The sequence below is a fragment of the Papilio xuthus genome, unplaced genomic scaffold (genome assembly GCF_000836235.2).
Source record: "Papilio xuthus unplaced genomic scaffold, Pxut_1.1 DF824888.1, whole genome shotgun sequence".
In the NCBI taxonomy this organism is placed as follows: domain Eukaryota; kingdom Metazoa; phylum Arthropoda; class Insecta; order Lepidoptera; family Papilionidae; genus Papilio; species Papilio xuthus.
Genome location: NW_013533761.1, coordinates 3,672,427 through 3,693,513, shown reverse-complemented (window position 1 = coordinate 3,693,513; position 21,087 = coordinate 3,672,427). Strand labels below are relative to the sequence as shown.

General features: G+C 34.1%; 1 protein-coding gene across 1 annotated transcript in view; it reads right to left on the bottom strand.

Annotated features, from left to right (window-relative positions):
• The window catches only part of osp (myosin phosphatase Rho interacting protein outspread), a 204,176-nt gene that overhangs the window by 110,277 nt on the left and 72,812 nt on the right, over window positions 1-21,087 (bottom strand). Inside the window, exon 2 of the mRNA XM_013324908.1 lies at window positions 3,823-3,903. Within this exon, the coding sequence (XP_013180362.1) occupies window positions 3,823-3,903 (81 nt within the window). The remainder of the gene's footprint in view (window positions 1-3,822; window positions 3,904-21,087) is intronic.

Below are 21,087 nucleotides of genomic sequence, written 5' to 3'. Positions count from 1 at the left end.
TCGTGGATAGAAAGTAGGGAAACGATTGCACACTTTAAAGATTCGATATTAGTTTCGACAGATGTCAACAAGAAGTTAGTTAAAGTCATATCACTAGCAAAACAATAACACATAAACCTATTATTATCCGATATTATTTTTAAAGAGAATAAAAGGACCCTGAAACAAAATCTGACTAATATTATACATAAATGCGAATGTTTAGATAGATGGATGTTTGTTCGAAGTTATCTCCAAAACGGTTAAACGGATCCTGCTGAAATTTGGCCTATATGTTGATCATAGTCTGGACGAACACATAGTAAAGTTTTATTTTTAATACCGCAAGAACGGAGTTGCGAGCGACAGCTACTTAAGATCATAAAAGAGTTAACACTATTGTATAAATATTCAGTGTATCTTTCGTTGTTTATAACAAGTATTTGAGTGGCAGTTATTTGTGGTTATGATTGGAGCCACAAAAAAGGTTTTCTGGTCTTTTATTGAACAAGCTTCCCAAATTGTTTTGTTCCTTTTCTCAAAACGTATCCAATCTTAACTTTAGTTTCGGCTGCCCAAAAATTATTATGAAAATAAATAATTGAACAACAATAAGCACTTTATTTGATACTAAAAAGAACGTCGGAGGATCTCGACTGCCTGACAAGTGAATTGATAAGGTAAAATCTGATCTGCGTACATGATTTATAATACCCGACCGCTGCGTTCGCGCCTCGGGTTCCAACGGAGATGTTTTTTTGACACTTTTTGGCGCCGCTCGTGCCCCCTGCCGGTTATCACAACCGCAGATTTATCCCCGCATTCAAGATACTTCGAATAATATTTTAATATTTCTTTGAAGTGTTATCGAGAAGGCTTTTCTGATTTGTCTAATCAAAACTAATTTTTGTTGCTTCATTCAGCCCTTCCTTTAGGAAAACTTTATTAAATATATTCCTGTCTTACTTTAAAGCGCTTCTTTGCTGTAATAGCTGTTCTGATAAAGCAGTTATTATTGGAGATCGATATATCTGACATGAAAGGCTTTAAGCAATTACTATAGAAAGCAAGCGAATTCGGTCAAGAGGGCTGCGTGTTACACGACGTATGAGGGCATTGGTATCATACGATCTACAAATCACGTCTCAAATTTTAACCTTAAACCAAGTTGTCAGTTTAATCTAATTACTTCAGTTATTTTTCATTGCGCCCGACACTTCTCTTGATTAAAATTAATCATTCCCTTGAATTTAAATTACATGAATTTCGATTTGCAATTTCAACCTTATGCGGTTGTGATACCGCCGTTGAATTTCGAGGGGCCCTTGAATCGCTATCAAGGTTACAGCGATATATTACCAAAGTATAATTGAAGCCGGAATTACCGACACATCGATTGATTTATTGAAGTTACTTTCAAGAAATGCTATTGAGCTTCTCTTGTACAGAAATTCCCATTATCGTCATCAGCTCAGTATAAGTCCCCGGTGAGGGGCTCGGAGCCTATCCTAAGTTAGGTGACTAGGCTATCGTCAACCATGCTGGCTTAGTGCGGATTAACTTCACACATATCTTTGAATTTCTTCTCATATACGCAAAGATGATACATCACGATGTTTTCCTTCATCGAAGAACGTCGGAAAAATGTACATATAACACACTGGTACATGGCGGTATTACAACCTAGGACCTGCAGATTGCAAGTCAAGTGTTTAACCCCTGAGCCATCAACTATATTTCAGTTCACGATAATTATACATAAACTAATCTTAAAATAAAACATAAGTGAAAAAACACATACTTAAGTAAATGAGGATTAAAAAAATTAACAAATAATTTAATGTTATTTAAATATTATCTTTAATATTTATATGTTGTATAACTTTTCCATAATAGTGATAAATATAAAAGCAATTAATTTGTACATTTCCAGTTTATATGTTGGACATTAGCATATGAATTCCGTTGCGTTCAATGTTCAAAAGTATAAATATACGTTATGTACGAACTCATAAAGTTTTATTCGAATTATCTAATAAACAAATGAAACTAACATTCAATTTCGAAACTGCCTCAAAACCTAAGCCAATAAACTTAAATATGAACAAAAAAAAGAACGCTATAGATATATGAATTACGTGAAAGGAGGGTATTAGGTGCAATTCTGTATTTTTGTAACAAACGTTATATTATTAAGCGGATGGGCGGTTCAGAGGTTAAACAGTTGACTTGTAATCCACAGGTCCCGGGGGTAGAATCCCGCCACTTATCAATGTGTTTTTCAATTGTCGATTTACATATGTACAATGGTTTAATACAAGTTCGACTGTATCGTGTATCCAAATACGAGCTTAAAACATATAGTGTCCATGACGAAAATAATAAAAAAAATCTTTATTTTAGGTACTAAAATGATCCAGACAATATTATCGGGAAGATCGCAAACCCATCACTTAATTTTATTACATCGCTAAAATTTTACATTCCTTAATCTGATAAAGAAAAATCAAATACAGTGAGAAATAAAAATACTTAAACAATACACTTAACAACAAGACGATAATAAATATTATTATTCAACGAAACACGTTTGAAGGGTCTAAACATATGAGAACATAATAAAAAAAAAATTCGCGTCATTGTAACCCTGAGGATTTCGATTGGGTATAAAAAATAAAATTAATAAGATTCTATTGCAGTGTACATCAATTTTAACTGGCCAGTAATAAATATATTTTTTAATCACTACTTTTATCACTTCAAATAATTCTACGAGTTTTAGATGGAAAAGTTAAATAGTTATAGACAGTTTTTTTTATTTAAATAATAGAATTCTTAGGTCGAGTTTAAAAATTATGTTATTCGACGCGACTGTACTTGAATAAAATATTTATTTTTAGAATGTTATATTAAAAATTCAACAAAACAATTTGATAATGTACGAGTGGTCATAAAATATTATTTATTTTTATAAAATTAAAATTTATCTGAATAGTTTTTATTTTATTTTTGATTATGACACGATTCGACCTTAACATGTATACGTGATTTATATAAAATTTTATTGACTTAAAAAAATAAAGCTTTTGAGACGCGCGGTTTGTTTTTCGATAATAATCTGATTTATTATAAAACTAGCTGTCGCCCGCAAATCTGTCCGCGCGGTATTAACCCTTAGTAGCCTGATTTGCATACGAAATTTATTTATTTTTAATATTACTGTGTTTGCTTGATAAAATAAAACAATAATGAATTTCGTTTCTTTTTAATTTCGTTGGAAGGAAATTATACAACAGTAAAATAGGTACAGCCAACCTATAAAAAAAACTAATAGTAATGTGAACATTCGGTTTAAAAGATTGGTATCAAAATTAAACCTCTAGGCTACTAAGGGTTAAAAGAACTTTAAATAGTAGTCTATGTGTACTTCCAGGCTTTTGCCAAATTTCATCAAAATGCGTGAAGTCGTTGTGAAGCTTCAAACAAACATCCATCCATCCATCGAAACATTCGCATTTATATTATAATATTAGTAAGAAGTAAGATGAAATAGCATTTATGTGAAAGAAAGTTGCATAATTTTATATGTTATTTGTTAAATTATGAAATTCTGATATATTTTAAAGCAGTAAAAATATATACTAGATACAAAAATTCCAAATAACTTGTAAAACAAGTCGTTAAAAAACAAAAAAAAACAATTAAATTCAGTACTGTAAAAATCCCGTCGTCATTATGAAATCGAATATTTAATGAATTCTTTACATCGGAATGTTGAAGAAATTTCACAGTAGGAGGTAAAAAAACAGTTATTTTTATGACAATTATTCGTATTTACATTACCTTTGTTCTGTAGAGCGGATTGGAAAAGTCCCAGCCCGGCGCCACGAAAAGATATCCACATTTTGATATCTTTCGACTGGCCTGCAACAAAACAATATAAATTAACATCGATAATAATAAAAATTTCCTAATAAATCATTGTAAATGAACAAATTAATAACGTCAATAAATAAATTGTGTATCATTTGACTTCGATATGCAGTCAAGTTGACTTAAAATTGACTGATTGTAATTCGTATTTTAAAAATACATTCGCTACGAAACGATTCCATAACGTATATCAAAAATATGTTGTTGTTGTTTTTATTATTCACTCGAAAGAGCAGGCAAAGGAACTAAGCCATACAGCCTTTTCTTTTTCAAAAATATGGAACTGACGCGCGACAATCATGTGACATATCGAAAGTTAATGTCAGTTCTATACATTTTTGAAGTTATGGAATTGCTTCGGAGCGAATGCATTGTCTAGAACCGCTGGCAATTGAATCTTGACAATAAAATTTCCATCAGAAAAGATAAGTCGATTATGAAAGAATTGTATAACGAAAATAATATATCCGAGTAACAGTTGTATCGATGTGTCATCGAGGGCCGTCGACCTGTATTACATCACGAGTACAGTCGCACAGACAAGTTTCGCAGAACAGATCTCGATTCGCGACCACATCAATGTCTAAACTTATTAAGTCGACCGGGAAAATGATTGGCGTCGGACTGGATTGTTGATGTATGAAAGTGTCGGTTCAATACGAAGTAATGCAAGAAATGTGAGTTCGGAAAAAACATAATATGGCTTCTGATATAAGAGTTAGATGTATAAAGACAAATAATCGCAAAATTACAACATTCCTTATTTAAAAAATTGCAATGGAACGATGAATGAAAACACAATGATATTAATTTCATATTTATTAGAACACAATTAAGAAATATCTTAAATTCTTCTAGATGGAACGACTGATCAATGAAGTCAACTGATTGACTGAAGTCGACTGATAAATTTGTGAAAAGACATATATTGCAACATTATTAACTATCAAGGAACAATATAGAATTTCAAATAAAGAAAGACAAAGTCAAGAAGATGTATGATTCAATATAAAGCTTAGAAATAAAAACCTCAACCATCGTGACCACAATGCAGTCGTCAAATAAACTAATAAATAGGAGACAGGTAAGTTCAACCTGTGACGCTTTACTTGACCGATGTCAGCTTTAGTGGGCGCAGGACAACGACACATCTGTCCGTCTGTCGCCAGCTAATGTGAATATAAGAGGTCTATTGCCCTCGCGCCGCTCACCGTTTTAATGAGGATCGCGCTTGGGAAACAGGGCACTGAATTGCCACAATGCAACACTCACCTACACGACTTGACAAAATGTTTCAGAAGCTTGAGCAAAATGTTTACGAATATTGGAATTTATTACGAAGTCTCCAGAATTTTTTTGATTCATAAATAATTTCGGGAATATCTTGATCAACATCCTAACACATTATATGGGAAAAAAATCACGTTTTAAACTTTAAAAGGATAAAGCTCTATCTCAATATTGTTTGTATTAAAATAATTAACCAAACGTCAATCTATTGATAGATAAGAGGAGAGAAAGAATTTTTATCAGCCATAAAAATTCTGACATTATATTCAAATTCGTAGTTTGGATTCATTTTATTTATAATTACACGAAATTGATATTGACACAACAAGGTTCAACAAATATCGCAGGAAATAAATCGCCTTTCTAGGTCAACTATACCCAACTTACTGCAATAAACAGAGATATGTATTTAAACATCAGACCATTAGCGTGAGCGGCTGGACACTTCCGACGTTAATTCCTGCGAGATAGTACAGGCTGCAGCAAATCGACTCCGAAGGCGCGGTAGCTTTCCCCCATATCAACAAACGGAGACACGACAACATCTGTGTCAGGGTTCTGCGGAACCGGTCGCAGTTGTGGGACCGTTAGTGGCCGGATCGAATTCGTACCGAGTCCGCGCCCGCCGTGCCCGCGCCCGCGCCGCATTGTCGCCGCAGATGACTATCGTCTACGAGCCGTTGTTTACCTCGCTTTACCTCACCGTTATTAGAATCTACATTAAAATCTACACACCGGGGAAAATCTGAGATTACTATCATGTTATACCTAGATTAATTATACAGAAACCTTTCTACATCACAATTACACTAACGATGGTTCTTTAACACCTTACATAAATGGTATAATAATTTAATATGTTATTAAGTAAGCTATCAAATAAAATAATGAAGGTAGGGATAACTGTCAGTATAATCTGTAAGTAATAAAATTATTTGAAATGTGGGAAAGTTTCTACATTGTATGGCCGTATACGTATTGATAACTGTAGTGTTCACGGGTGACCGTAAGAGATATGATGATAACATAAACTTAATAAAAGATTTCTTAAGGATGTTGTTAATAAATGTATGTTTAAACCTAAAGGGTAATTGATAAATGCTCACGACACAATAGTGTCGTTTGGGAATTCAATAACTTATGTTTGGAGTATGAAGGAAATTAAAATATTTGTAATTCGGAAATTTCAAACGATATCTTGTAAGATTACAAAGTCAAGAGTCGGATAAGCATAGTCAGTGGCCGCGTGACTTAAGTATAATATTCTAATAACCAAAGCGGTGAACATAAATTTGTCGCGGACAAGCGTAAAACTATTCGCCTGTAGAATCGGTGAGCTTGGTTAATTTATTATTATCTCCTCCATAGTATTAAGTTAAAGGTAATTTATATCAAAACTTAGCGTAAAAGTGTACATTGATATAAAAAAATGAGTAACACTGAGACAAAAATATGTGTATAAAACATATCACTACCCCTGTTATTATTTATGACAAAACAGAAATAACAGTATATTTTAAACGGGCATTTTGGTTTCAGAAACCCACGATAAGTCATTTCGAGATATACTGAATGGATGAATGGAAAATATGTAATGAATCTTTCACAGAATCCTTTTGTAGACTTTAGATTATTTTGTCAAAATTCATATTATTCAACTTGCAATATTGGCTTAATTTACATATTTCTTCTTACTTTAAATTTGTGCAAGAAAAGTGTATAACTTAAACCAATCCGAGGTAGTTACGCCTAGCTCTGTTATAATTTATGTCAAAAAACATTAAGCCCGGCATTACTGTGACGTACCACTTAATCAATTCAAAATTTCGATATTTACGCCTGTGTATTGGCCTCCGTGGGCGTGGGGGCGCAGGAAACGTGGAGGTCAACTTAGATTGGTCACTTCTATTAACTAAGATTGCATATGATTTGTGCGATGTAGCAATTATGCACATCCTGTTTGCAATTAATTTATCATTTATAATGTTTTAAATTATTAATTTAACATATTAATGTAAATTAAGTCACGTTGATTGCGTAAATATTACTTCTCTTTTAAAATAGTTAACTTAATGAAATTTAAATTGTAAGCGATAACTTTTGATAGAGTCGTGATCTCTGAACTGGCTTGTTTATCGTTTCGCTTAACTTTCTAAGATAAATTTAGAAATTAATAAATTTGATGTAAACAAATATAAGACAGTCGTGATAAAGTAACAGAGTGATGAATGTTCACTGTAGTATTCGTTGAGTTATATTTGGATCGTTCACGTACCGACACGTGCTACCGGTCCAAAGGTCTGACATCGAATGACGCCCCCTCTCGTATGACGTGTACGCTCAAGACAAACAACACTACCTTTATGTATACACTACATGGACGATAAACTATGTTGCAACTACATTTAAAAAAACGTTTCGTTACTCAAAAAAATATTGGGATTCGGCAACGAGTACACATGAGCTCAGTGGGTTTTTAGTACTGCTGTCTCATCGAAATCGTACGTCAACAAACCTTTTCATAAGCAATGGTCAATCTTGTTGGTAATAAGTTTCAATTGTAGTTTGATTTGTGTTTTTCCGTGTTAAATACATAATATTTTGAACGTCTTCTTACTCAATTATTAACAGCAATATTTATTGTTCTAACCGTGGGTTTCTGAGACCAAAATCCACGTTTAAAACTTATTATTATCTCTGTTTTATGAACGATAATGACAGGGATGATAATTTTAAACTCAGAAACCAACAGGAAATACTTCCAAAATAATAATGAGATGGTACAAACATCTTTAGTTTGCTTCATCCTGTTGAATATCCAATTGCACTTACAAACGCTAAATGCTCACTTTTGGTGTAGACTTCTCATATAAAATCTTCACTAAGGTAAGTAACCACTTATCTCTGAGTGTGACAATTAGTCTAGATAACTTTCCTGTTCATCAAAAGTGTGATATTCCTCATTAGACGTTAACAGTGGTAGTTTCCTGTCGACAGGTAGCACCCAGTTCCGGAGGTCGTTCGTGGCGGGGTGTTGCGCGGGGAGGACGGGGCGTGGGAAGTGGGCGCTTGCACTTTCGTTGCATCGGTTGCCGCTACGTCTGCTAACTAGCTGATATTCAGTAATCATGCCTCGGTAATGATCCTAACAAGCAAGGAGAAAGTCTAGAACAAGAGACCTGCAACTTTATCTAAGGGTACACGACATGTTTCAATCTATACTGTGTATCAGGTATACCTGAATGTTTTATTCTTGACCTTATTTTGCACAACATAAAGTGAGATTTTACTAAAAAGGACAAAACTACAAGTGTCTCATTTCAATGTCTTACGGTCACTAAATATTCCTTATCATATTAGTGTGAAAAGAACTAAAGAGATTGTTTAAATAAATTGTAAGTTAGGGAACATACCCATACTACGTGACCTATTTTTTTAGTTTTTTCGACCCCTCCCTTCCCTCGGTGACCACTTGTAGTACATGACAAGACCTCCCCTCCTCTCCTTTAGTTTTACGTAGTAATTCATAATTATGATTTTTAATCATTTCACAGGCAAAAATTTAAAAAAAAATAATTTAGCTCATACTCTTCTATATAGACTGCATGCATACTTAAATTACTAGTGAATTATGTATTACGAAAAATAACAACTAACGACTACGTGACTAAAACCTGAGCCACCCCCCCCCTCCTGTGACTAACCGTAGTATTTTAAGGACTCCCCCCCTTAAACGGGTCACGTAGTATGGGTACGTTCCCTTAGTCAGAATGCGAAAGTGTTTTTTTTTTAAATATTGAAACAAAGTAATCGTAAATTGTGACGATAAACAAAATTATAAAAATGTCCACATTACGAATGAAGATAAAATTTCTTAAAATAAACCATAACGACCGTATTATCCGGTTCTTCCCGAAACAGATTACTTATCTGATATCGTGGTATTTAAAAAAATACTTTCCGTGAAAAGTAAAACTGTATCGAATCGATAAAAACGGTCTCCGCTAAGTGCTGCCATACACGAATTGTTTCAAGAAATCGAAAATTTTAAACAATCGACATTACAAAATCCGTAATTCGGTAAACAAGTACCCCAGTTTGACGTACGCCGATATTTAAGTAAACGGTATGAACAGCTGTTCGTGTATGGTAGTCTTAAATACCAAGAGTAATGGAAAAATCAATAGACGTCACTTTCTAAATGTAGCAACAATGCGATATGAAAGCGGCAAAAACACAACAATACGTAGATATTGATGGAATCACGACATTCATATAACAATATTGCTATTTAATGAGAATGCTCGTTTACACGACTCCTATGAATGCTTTACCTTAAATCACTTCCTACTTTACTTCTTGTTATAAAGATGCTTTTATAATGACAATGTATTCATTCGATCTAAGTAAATCTTTCTTTCAATATTTTTCACTGTAAAATATAAGCAAAATTGCAATATACAATAACAAACTTATTATAAAGTAGCTATCGACTACTTCGGGATTAAAAAAAACTTAATTTGTAGCCTATGTGTCCTCCCAGGCTATGTTCTACATCAATGCCAAATTTCAACTAAATCCATGCAGCCGTTTTGGGGATACCTTCTAACAAACATCCCCCAAAATATTAATAAGATGATTTAGTATAGAAGTCGAGTATCAAGTTCGAATACCAGACCTTACGTTAGTTATTTAAAATCGTATTCAGTGATAAAACAGCGATGATTATCAACACCATTCACTATCAAGTGAAAATAACAAAGCTGCTAAAGCCACAGTGTAGCTATATTTAGACTGTGCCATTGACTTATTGTTGTCCACTTCGATATTGTGTCTATCAAGTTTCTGATGATAAGTTAAACATCTCACGAAAGGCTTGAGGCGATGCCACGGTGCGGGGGATGCGGGGTACGCGGGGGGTGTTTGACAACACCAGCAGAGCCCGCGATCGTTCATCACGCGGCCACTTTCTCGAGTTCGACGCGCCTGACAGATTTACATCGAGTTTTTTTAGTTCGCATCAGATTTTTAATTGTCAGATTACACGTAAATTGAAAGTAAGATTCTGCAATTAAAATCGTGATATCCATATATAAGTGATGGCAACCTGCAGGGAATGTAAATTTATCACATCTTGTAAGACCCAATTAACCGTAAAAGGCTTTAAAACGGTTTATTCAACATGTAACATTCGATGGACAGCGAACACATTACTTTAGTATCAGTCCAGTAGAAATAACTATAGGCGTTACTAAAAATCGAAGCTAAATTCTATATAAAAACAAGCACAAACACATCTTAATGTACATGATAAAGTGTGTCTCATCTGACGCCAGGAGCCGTGATGAGCGGGACGCGGTAGGCGCGAAGTTAAATCGGCGCGCGTCACGGCCGGCGGGCGGCGGTCGGCGGGCGGTCACGCTACCGCCACAATTATCGAATCTAGACCACTCTCACTGAATCAAAAAGAGCAACGAGACGTAAAGAAAGCAACTAAGCGACGTCAGGTGCGCCCCCATTTCACTTTCCAATGACTTATCTTCGGTCACGCATCAAACAAGAATGAACCTTTCAGCACACGCGTTACGATTGACAATTGTTTGTCACGTTATTTGTAAGGCGGAGAAGTTTTCATTATCAAGATTTGCACGGGAACCCTTTAAGTGCCGCTAATTGCGAGCGTCCGTTTTGCTAACCGAAGGTTTCTGTTAATTCTCGTATATTAGAAAATATCTTTTCCTTTTGTATTAGACGTAAATGATCATCGTAAAAGCGCAGACCTATGATATACATTCATTATTATCGCTGTATTAGAATTGTATTTCAAAAATATATAGACGATTTAATCCTGGCCATTAAATTAATGCAACATAATCGATATACTAAAAAAATCGATTTAACGTTCTGTTAACTTTCCCTTTAATCAGTTATTAAACAAATAAAACTTGTCAGTAAGGCTTTTTAAATTCCAAAATGTTTTATCGATTCCATTTTGTTTACTTTCTTTTCCCTTGATTTTTGTTTTTAAACGTAAATTCATATAAAGTGTTTTGACGTGTAAACCGGAACGTTCGAGGGTAAATATCCTGTGCGTAAAAAAAACAAATAAAAAGCAAAATGTCTGCAATGGCGCTGACATCTGCCGAGGTAACGGTAAAGCTGCAGACACGGATGCATAAGGATAACTATTTACTGTGTTTTGCTTTCACGATCCTTAAAAGATAAATACAAAAACATACAGGAACACAAGCACCATACATCACATTTATGGAGTGGTCTGTAAAATAAAAAGTAACATAACTGTAAACAATTTAAAAAAAACTTTATAAAATGTACATATTTTAGTGAGAGATTAAACTTAACGCAATTAGCCAACCTTTCTTCGTCTCACCGTGGGTTTCTGAGTTCAAAATCCCCGTTTAAAACATGTTGTGTTTTGTCAAAGATTAAAGACAGGGATAATATATTTTATACAGAGATTTTGATGTCAGAAACCCACGGTCAACTGACATAAAATTTACTTAAGCCTTAAAATTAAATAATAACTAGCTGTCGCCCGCAACTCCGTCCGCGTGGTGTTCATTTTTTTTATTAATAGCCTGTTTGTTCTTCTAAACTATGTTTTACATCTATGTAAAATTTTAGCCACATCTGTAAAGCTGTTCTCGAGATACCTTCAAACAAAAATACATCCATCCATCCAAACCTTCGTATTTATAACATTAGTAAGAAATAAGATAAATTAGAGTAGGTACACAACATTAGTTTCAGTCTATATTGTTCCATATTTTGAATATCTCGACGTAGTACAAGATGAACTAACGACCTACCATTCAATGATTGAGCTGTACCAGCGGACAGACTGACAGATTTTTTTAATGCCTCTATTTAGACCGGACGATAACAGCGTCAAGTCGCCGCGCCTGATCTCTGCCGCAGATTGTTTGAAAGGTGATTGTTAGCGAACTAAATATAATACAGTTACGTTGTATTTGACTGTGCATTTTTGTTAAATTGGACTTGGATCTTAGAGTTACGGTTTATGAAAAAAAAAATTACAGATTAACTATATTTTGGTCTATAGTTTAGTTAAGATTTAAACAAACTTTGTAGTTATATTCTTTAATAAAAGAAATATGTACTACAATACATAATATACGATTACATAACAAACTTAAAATATTTACTTTCATAATTGTTTAATAAACATAGACTAGAAGCAAATATTTATATATACGACATAATTAAAACTCCATTTCTAAGCTATAGTCATGACAAAATATACTAAATACAAAAATTTAGTCTTTTAGAGTGACAATAATGTCATAATAAAGTCTGGTCTAGCTTATCTTACATATAAAATTCTCGTGTCACAATTTTCGTTCCCATACTCCTCTGAAACGGCTTGACCGATTCTCATGAAATTTTGTGAGCATATTAAGTAGGTCTGAGAATCGGCCAACATCTATTTTTAATCCCGCGCGGACGGAGTCGCGGGTGACAGCTTGTAACTTATATAAAATACACTTTGTATAGTTCAATCCCATTCATTCCTTCAATCAATAGTCATTCATTAATGTGTGGTGAGTCGCGACCTAGCGGGACAGGGTAAGGCTGTCCGTTCACTCGCAACTGCGCCACATCAATCGAGGAAAAAAAGTAACATGATTTACTATGATTTATATTGACACTTTGACACTGTTAGTAGTCTGTTGATTTGTATTTTTATTTTTTAAACGGTTTTAACTACTCTAATGCAACCTCTGTGACAAGCTTTTTTACCTGTCTCGATGTTTCATCATCATCAGCTCACTACACGTCCCCAACGAGGGGCTCGGAGCCTACCCTAAGTTAGGGGTGACTAGGCCATAGTCAACTACGCTGGCCAAGTGCGGATTGGTTGACTTCGCACGTATCTTTAAATTTCTTCTCAGATATGTGCAGGTTCCATCACGATGTTTTCCTTTACCGTAAGAACGTCGGATAAATGTATATATGTAAATCGGAAATCGAAAAACACATTGGTACATGGCGGGATTCGAACCCAGGACCTGCAGATTACAAGTCAAGTGTTGAAACCCCTGAGCCACCGACGCTCTATGTTTATCATCACATCTTGCTAATTAAATTTGATCCACTCCCCGCTTTTGATTGAACTGAAACGTTACATGTCTAGCCGTGGGTTTTTGAGACCAAAATCCCGTTTAAAACATATTATCTCTGCTTTGTCAAAGATAATGTTTTATACAGAAATTTTGGTCTCGGAAACTAGTGATAAATCGCGTGACAACTGTTTTAGTTTAGTTTACTAAACATTATAGATAAGGAAATAGATCAATTGCCTAAGTTCAAATGTCAAGGAAGGTTCTAACAATGACGTACCAACAATTTCCACACAGATACACACATTTTCTAAATAGCGTATCGACTTTCCACACAATTGCTGGGAACAACCATTCGCTTACTTTCTACGTCAATAGAAATTATCATTGACTTGTCAACAGTAATTACTCAATCGCGACATTGAACTCTAGACTTATAGTAATAGTGACATGTCAGGTGTCAAGTTAGATTGGACATGGTTATAGACAATTGTTTTCTTTTATTACCGGCAAACCATTAAGCTGACGTCACCCATCGGCGGTAGCCCTATCTGTTCTTACTTCGATTGTGTTGTAAAAAACGCCTTGTCGATGTTTTATAAAGAACTTTAAAAATGTCATTCGTACACAGACGTTTATAGCACGTGCTATAAAAAGACAACGCTAACAACGACATCGTATAATTCAAGTCCGGTTTTACTCATCATTAATGGAATTACAAAAAAAACAAGAGACAGTTACCGTTGAATGTTTCAAGGATAACCAGATCAAATCTCATACGGCAATTCAAATTTAAAAATCTTAAGTTTGAAATATTGCTTCAATCAAATGTTTATAACAGTACAAATTAAGCAATTGTCGTGACGTCCGCTATTTAAGAACGTCGCCTCGCTCCGGGTGACAAACTGGCATTAATTCGGTCGTGGCGTTCTGAAATTGTAGCGCCGACGCCGGCGGATGCCACAGCTTTTTTCTCAAATTCAATTCGAAACAGTTCGATGTATAAATACATTTTGTAATATTCATGTCATTTTAAAAGTGTGTTTCGACTGTCGTGACACTTGTATTGTCACATATTACTGTCTCTGTTTTTCAAAGAAAATGAAAGGGATCAATGCTTTCGGAACTTATAGCAATTAAAACAATCTCATGGCGAGAGGTAAAAGACAAGAAAATATCACGGTGACCATTCGTGACACTTGTATTGACACATATTACAGTCTCTGTTTTTTTCAAATAAAATGAAAGGGATCAATGCTTCCGGCATTTATAGTAAACATTGCAATTAAAATAATTTCATGGCGAGAGGCAAAAGAGAAGAAAACATATCTCTTATCCAGGTTCTACCTTGTTTTGTACTACAATCTAAAAGTACATAATTTAAAATTATGCTTTTTTAATATCTATTTATCCATGTTGAATCAAAATAGAATTATTTTTAAACTTGACATAACCTTTAAGTTTTTGTTGCAGTATCGTATTCTCAATCGGAAGGCAAAAAATACTAAATAGCATTTTTTGTTTGCTTTTTGTCTGAACTACCATATTGCACCTACTTGTTAATGCATCTCAGTTAAAACATCCGGCCAATAATGTTAAATGTAATTTTAATTTTTACAAATAAAATCAACTCTCTTGAATATAATTTTAATATTTTTGCCTCTATTTAAGAGAACATCTTTTCTCTTTGTCTCATAGTATTGTATGTTGGCTGAATTTATTCCAATAACATTCAATAATTATACACCAAACGAGAACTGTAGAAAAAGTGAACAATAACCTTTTATTATGTTCTAAAATAACATACATTAATGTATTAAATGCATTCTTAGTAGTGAATACAAGAATTTCAAATTAATATTCAAAAGACATTACACGGTCTTATGAGTTTCATAGAAAAGCATTGTTTTAAAACAACACAGCGTACTTATAAATAAATTCAGATCACTTATTTCATTATGATATTTAAGTTAAAATATTAGAGAACTATATAAAACTAGCTATAGCCCGCGACTCCGTCCGCGCGGTGATAAAATAACTTTAATTAGTCTTCCAGACTATGTTCTATTTCCAATTTTTTGCGAGATCTATGCAGCTGTTCTAGAGATACCTTCAAACAAACAAACATCCATCCATCTAAACATTCGCATTTATAATATTAGTAAAATTTTCATAGCAAATCCTTTAATAACTATTTATTAAGTTTTAAAATAAGGAAATTACTTTACCGATATAGGTTTACAGATATAGGTTTAGAACAAAAATAATAAAACAAGAAAGGTCGGGGGTTATGGTTAGTGTAAACGCTCCAAATAGTAACAGCAGTTTGCAAGGGGGCAATGGGAATGTTAATAGGTAAGCGCCTGCGCTATGCAGCGCGCGTGTTTTTCTGCCGGTCCCACTGCGAATTGTCGTTCGCCTGCATTTCGTCGCATGCCGCGTTTTTACTGCACTATCATAAAACATATATCTAGATAAAAATATGTCTAGGATAGAGCACTCTGTATAGAACAATACTGAATAAATAAATGAAAAACATTATTATGACATTTTTTACTGCTCAAATATTGTGATAGCTAGATAATACGATAGTTTTGTACACATCTTTGCTATAATACATAAGAAGAAAGTTTGAATAAAAGATAGTTATGTTTGTTTGCTTTGTTTCGTATTGCGAGACAATAATATAGTTATTCAAGAGCGTCGGTGGCTTAGGGGTCAAGCACTTGACTTGTAATCTGCAGGTCCTGGGTTCGAATCCCGCCATGTACCAATGTGTTTTTCTATTTCCGATTTACACATGTACATTTATCCGACGTTCTTACGGTGAAGGTAGGCATCGTGATGCAACCTGCACATATCTGCGAAGAAATTCAAAGATATGTGGGAAGTCAACCAACCCGCATTGGGTCAGCGTAGTTGACTATGGCCTTATCACCCCTAACTCGGGGAAGGCTTCAAGCTCCTCATGTAATGACAATGACAAAATGTAGAGACTATGACATAGAGTATAGGGCATTAGTTAATGCGTTCGTTTTGAACCTTAAGTATCAAGTACATTCATCATATTGTTTATTGCTATTAACCACCAAGTAACCAAGACCTCATTTCGTTTTATTATCTTGCATCTGGAATTAATTAGTACAAAGGTATAAAATTTTCAAAAATTTTATCATCCGCGACCGTTAGCCGAGTTAAATTACTGGTACTTGAAAAAAACGATAACAATTTTATTTTTTTAAATTCCGCTTTTTCAGTAAAGTTTTATTGTGTTAAGTACATAAAGTAGAATAATTAATTATCCAATCTGAAAGGCGATAACGTTTATAGAATTTAAAATCTTACTAATATTATAAATGCGAAAGTTTAGTTTAGATGGATGGATGGATGTTGGTTAGAAGATATCTTAAAGGCGGATCAACGGATCTTGATCTTATTTGGTACAGGTGTAGAACATAGTCTTTTAATTCCGCGCGGACGGAGTCGCGGGCAACAGCTAGTAGTACATTTATCTTTAAGACGAAATATTAATTTATTACTTGTAGTAAACGACATTTGAACTGCGGGATTCGAACCTACTACTATAGGAAGGGTACTCCATACCTCCGAGCATCTTACTAATATTATAAGTGCGAATGTTTAGATGGATGGATGAATGGGTGTTTATTTGGAGATATCTCTGGAACGGATCAACGGATCTTGATAAAATTTGGTACAGATATAGAAAATAATTCGGAAGAACACACAGACTACTAAGTTAATTTTTAATTCCACGCGGACGGAGTCGCGGGTGACAGCTAGTTAGGCAATAAATATTTATATGAGCAACAAGTGCCAGGTTCAATTCCTACATATAATACCATTATATTAACAGCATTTCATGCGACATGATATCGTATTGTATTCGTATTACAGTTTTTGTGTGCAGACAATAATAACAGGTGAGTTAAAGGAATACGTAACATTCCTATTTACTTTGTATATAATGAAAACAGATACAAGTATACAGGAGAAATAAAAAAAAAGATATATTAGAAATTTATATGACAAAGACTAACTGTAACTTTAATTATAATTCTTTAAACTTATTTTCATTTGTACCTAAAATATTTTAATCATCATCATCAGCTCACTATACGTTCCCACCGAGGGGATCGGAGCCTACCCTGAGCTAAGGGTGATTAGGCCACAGTCAACCACGCTGGCCAAGTGCGGGTTGGTTGCCTTCACACATATCTTTGAATTTCTTCTCAGATATGTGCAGGTTGCATCACGATGCTTTCCTTCACCGTAAGAACGTCGGATAAATGTACATATGTAAATCGGAAATCGAAAAACACAATGGTACATGGCGGGATTCGAACCTAGGCCCTGCAGATTGCAAGTCAAGTGCTTGACCACTGAGCCACCGACGCTCTTAAATAAAATATTTTAATACCGTCTAGATACTATCTTAATTTAATTTCTAGTTCTGTATCGCACGAAATTATGTTTATTTAAGATATTATAAAAGAATATACATATAATAATGCCTATAACCACTTAAGAATAGCTACGATTAGCTAGATTTTCGGTTAAAATGTTAAACCGTAATTAACATTTACTTATCTCACACTTAAAATTCTAATTAAACATGAATTAAACCTGTTTAATTACAGTACTTGATTGTCAAATGTTAAATTCAACGGATATGTTATTCATATACTTAAGAATATGTCAATTTGTATATACAATACATAACCATTAGCGAAATATAATTATGTTTTTATATTTTTTAATTAAATTCAATTGAAATCATTATTTAAACATAAGTTTTTACATCAAAATACTTTTCCGCATTTTATTGAGTCGTTAAAACACACTCTTTCAATTTTAACTGTACAATTAAATTGCACAAATAAAACTGACATGTGTACGCAAAACTGAGAACTGTACAGTTCAGATTTAAACATTGTATATCATCGTAACCTTGGAGACACTTTCTAACAAACATCCATCCATCTGGATCTATATAACAACTGCTAGGATTTCCCTGAAATTTGGCATACATGTAGAATATAGTCTGGAAGAACACAAAGGCTTATTAATTAAGTTTTTTTTAACACTGCGCGAACTAAATCGCGGGCAACCACTAGTCTAAAATATTAAATAAAAACATCTCAGACAGGCGAAAATAAATCGAGATTGATTATTGGTTTCCATCACTTACGTAAAGCGAATTAAATTCCGTTGAAAATGGTAACATTCTAACAACCGCGGCAATCAGAGATCGTGTGAATTAGCCGGATTGGTTCAGATGTCAACTTTCTACGTTATCAAACTCTTCAATGATTCGCTAATTTGGTTAGATAATATTAATTTCATTATGCAAATTAATTTAAACATTTGATTTAAGATTATTATAGACATTTCAAACGGGATTTCGATAGGCTTTTTAAATTCGCTTTCGATCTTTTAGTATTTTCGTTTCCTATATAAACTTAATCGCTGAGTTTTAAATTAAAATAGAAACCAACAGGTTTCCTAATATAGATTCATCAAATTCATATCAAACTAAGCTAAAACAAATTAAAACAAAAATAGTTCTTTATGCCGTTGTGAAAGTTATTTTGTGTAGGAGTAACGACTACATTAGGAAGATAATTAAAATGTCGAGATAAATAGTTACCACAACTAACAACCTTAACTGAATAAATACGTCAGGAGCAACAAATATCTAATCTTACTAATATTATAAATGCGAATGTTTGGATGTTTGTTTGAAGGTATCTCCAGTACGTTTGCATGAATCTCGCTTAAATTTGGCATAGATGTAGAACATAGTCTGTTTTTCAATCCGCGCGGACGGTGTCGCAGGCGAAAGCTAGTTTGATATAAGTCAATGAGTTTCTATATTTAACCAAATAACTAGCCTTGTCCTTACTGTACCGGTTGATTTGAATCTAATATATTGACATACTTTTAGCTACCTATTCTTCGAATAAAAATGTACTCGACAGGCGAATCAATAACTTACGTGTGTAGAGCCTATATGTATGATATTATAAGTTACATTTTAAGTTTTAGAATAACATAATAGCTTATTTTGACCAACTAAAAATACACGGCGAACCAGTGCAAATCGGGTTCGTGTCAAATGACTCAACCGTGAGTTACTTGAGTCAATTTAGCACTGTTTTTATTGGTCACCACGCCGCCGAGACTCCGCAACCTCATTCGAATAACCATTCGGGACATATGCGAGATATCGGTAATTTAAGCAACTGCTATTTATAGCGTAACGTAATAGCGTAATTGGTAAACTATCGAGTTTCAGGGTAACGTTACCAATTTTGTCATGTGCTATTCTAGGACATTAGTGAGAATTATACCTAGTTTTTTAACCTAAATGAATCAAGCATGAGTTCAATATAAAGTCAAAAGCAAGTCCAAAAGTATTGCACCTTTATACAAAAGTTTCAAAGTTCAAAGTTCCACTTAACATAAAATGTTTCAACTTTGATTCAAAGTTGAAGCAACTTTCTTGATGGTTTATACAACATTCATATTTATTCAGTGGTTTAATAACACATAAAGGACAAACAAACACACAAACAATTCATCATCAGCTCACTATACTGAGGGGCGCGGAGTCTACCCTAACAGCGACACAAACAATTATAAACATTTAATGATTAGCAATTATAATTGGAATGGAGCGTCGGTGGCTCAGGAGTCAAGTACTTGACTTGCAATCTGCAGGTCCTGGGTTCGAATCCCGCCATGTAATAAAATAATAATAATAAAATAATAAAAAACTTTATTGCCATAAAAAAAACTGAACAAAATTATACAACACACTGTTATACAGAGATAGTGCTGGCAAAAGGGGGTGGCTCAGCTTTGCCAACACAGGTCAGATTCCAGTGTCGAGCTGGTTTTCAGCCACCCTCCCCCTTCCCAAGATGTACCAATGTGTTTTTCGATTTCCGATTTACACATGTACATTTATCCGACGTTCTTACGGTAAAGGAAAACATCGTGATGCAACCTGCACATATCTGAGAAGAAATTCAAAGATATGTGTGAAGTCAACCAACCCGCACTTGGCCAGTGTGGTTGACTAATCACCCTTAACTTAGGGTAGGCTCCGAGCCCCTCGGTGGGGACGTATAGTGAGCTGATGATGAATTATAACTAGACCAGGTTTATAAAGTAAATAAGTTTGTGTTTATAACAATTGTAAATATTATTATATACTGAAGATGAAAGTGTTCTTTGTTTAATAAGTAATCAAAAATGTTAATAATATATTACTTTGCTTTATACACTAGTATATAATATGTTTAACTAAGTTAACTAATAAGTCACGGTCAAATACAATATTTTGGAATGTACCACAACAACCGCTACTCAATACTTTCAGTTCGTCGGTACCTTAAATAGATACATTCATAATTTTCTCTGGGTCAAGAAGCCACCAGTATACGAAGACCTAGCAATTCGTTATACAATACTAAAAATGCGTATATTATTGTTGTGGAAAGGTCTAGTAATTTTGGGTGAATGGTAACACGTCTCTTACAATATGGCGCCAATGTGTACGTGATAGTTTTAACGGCTGGAAACAATACGGTAGTCCGTTATGAATATTGAGAAGTGTAGGGATAGTATGCCTCACCCGGTTTTCCACGCACGTATTTATTACTATGAAATCACACATCGGAATGTTTGGCCTACTATATTAGAGCGGACATTTGAAATATTTTCATACGAAGATTTTAATAATCTTACTTATCTTAAT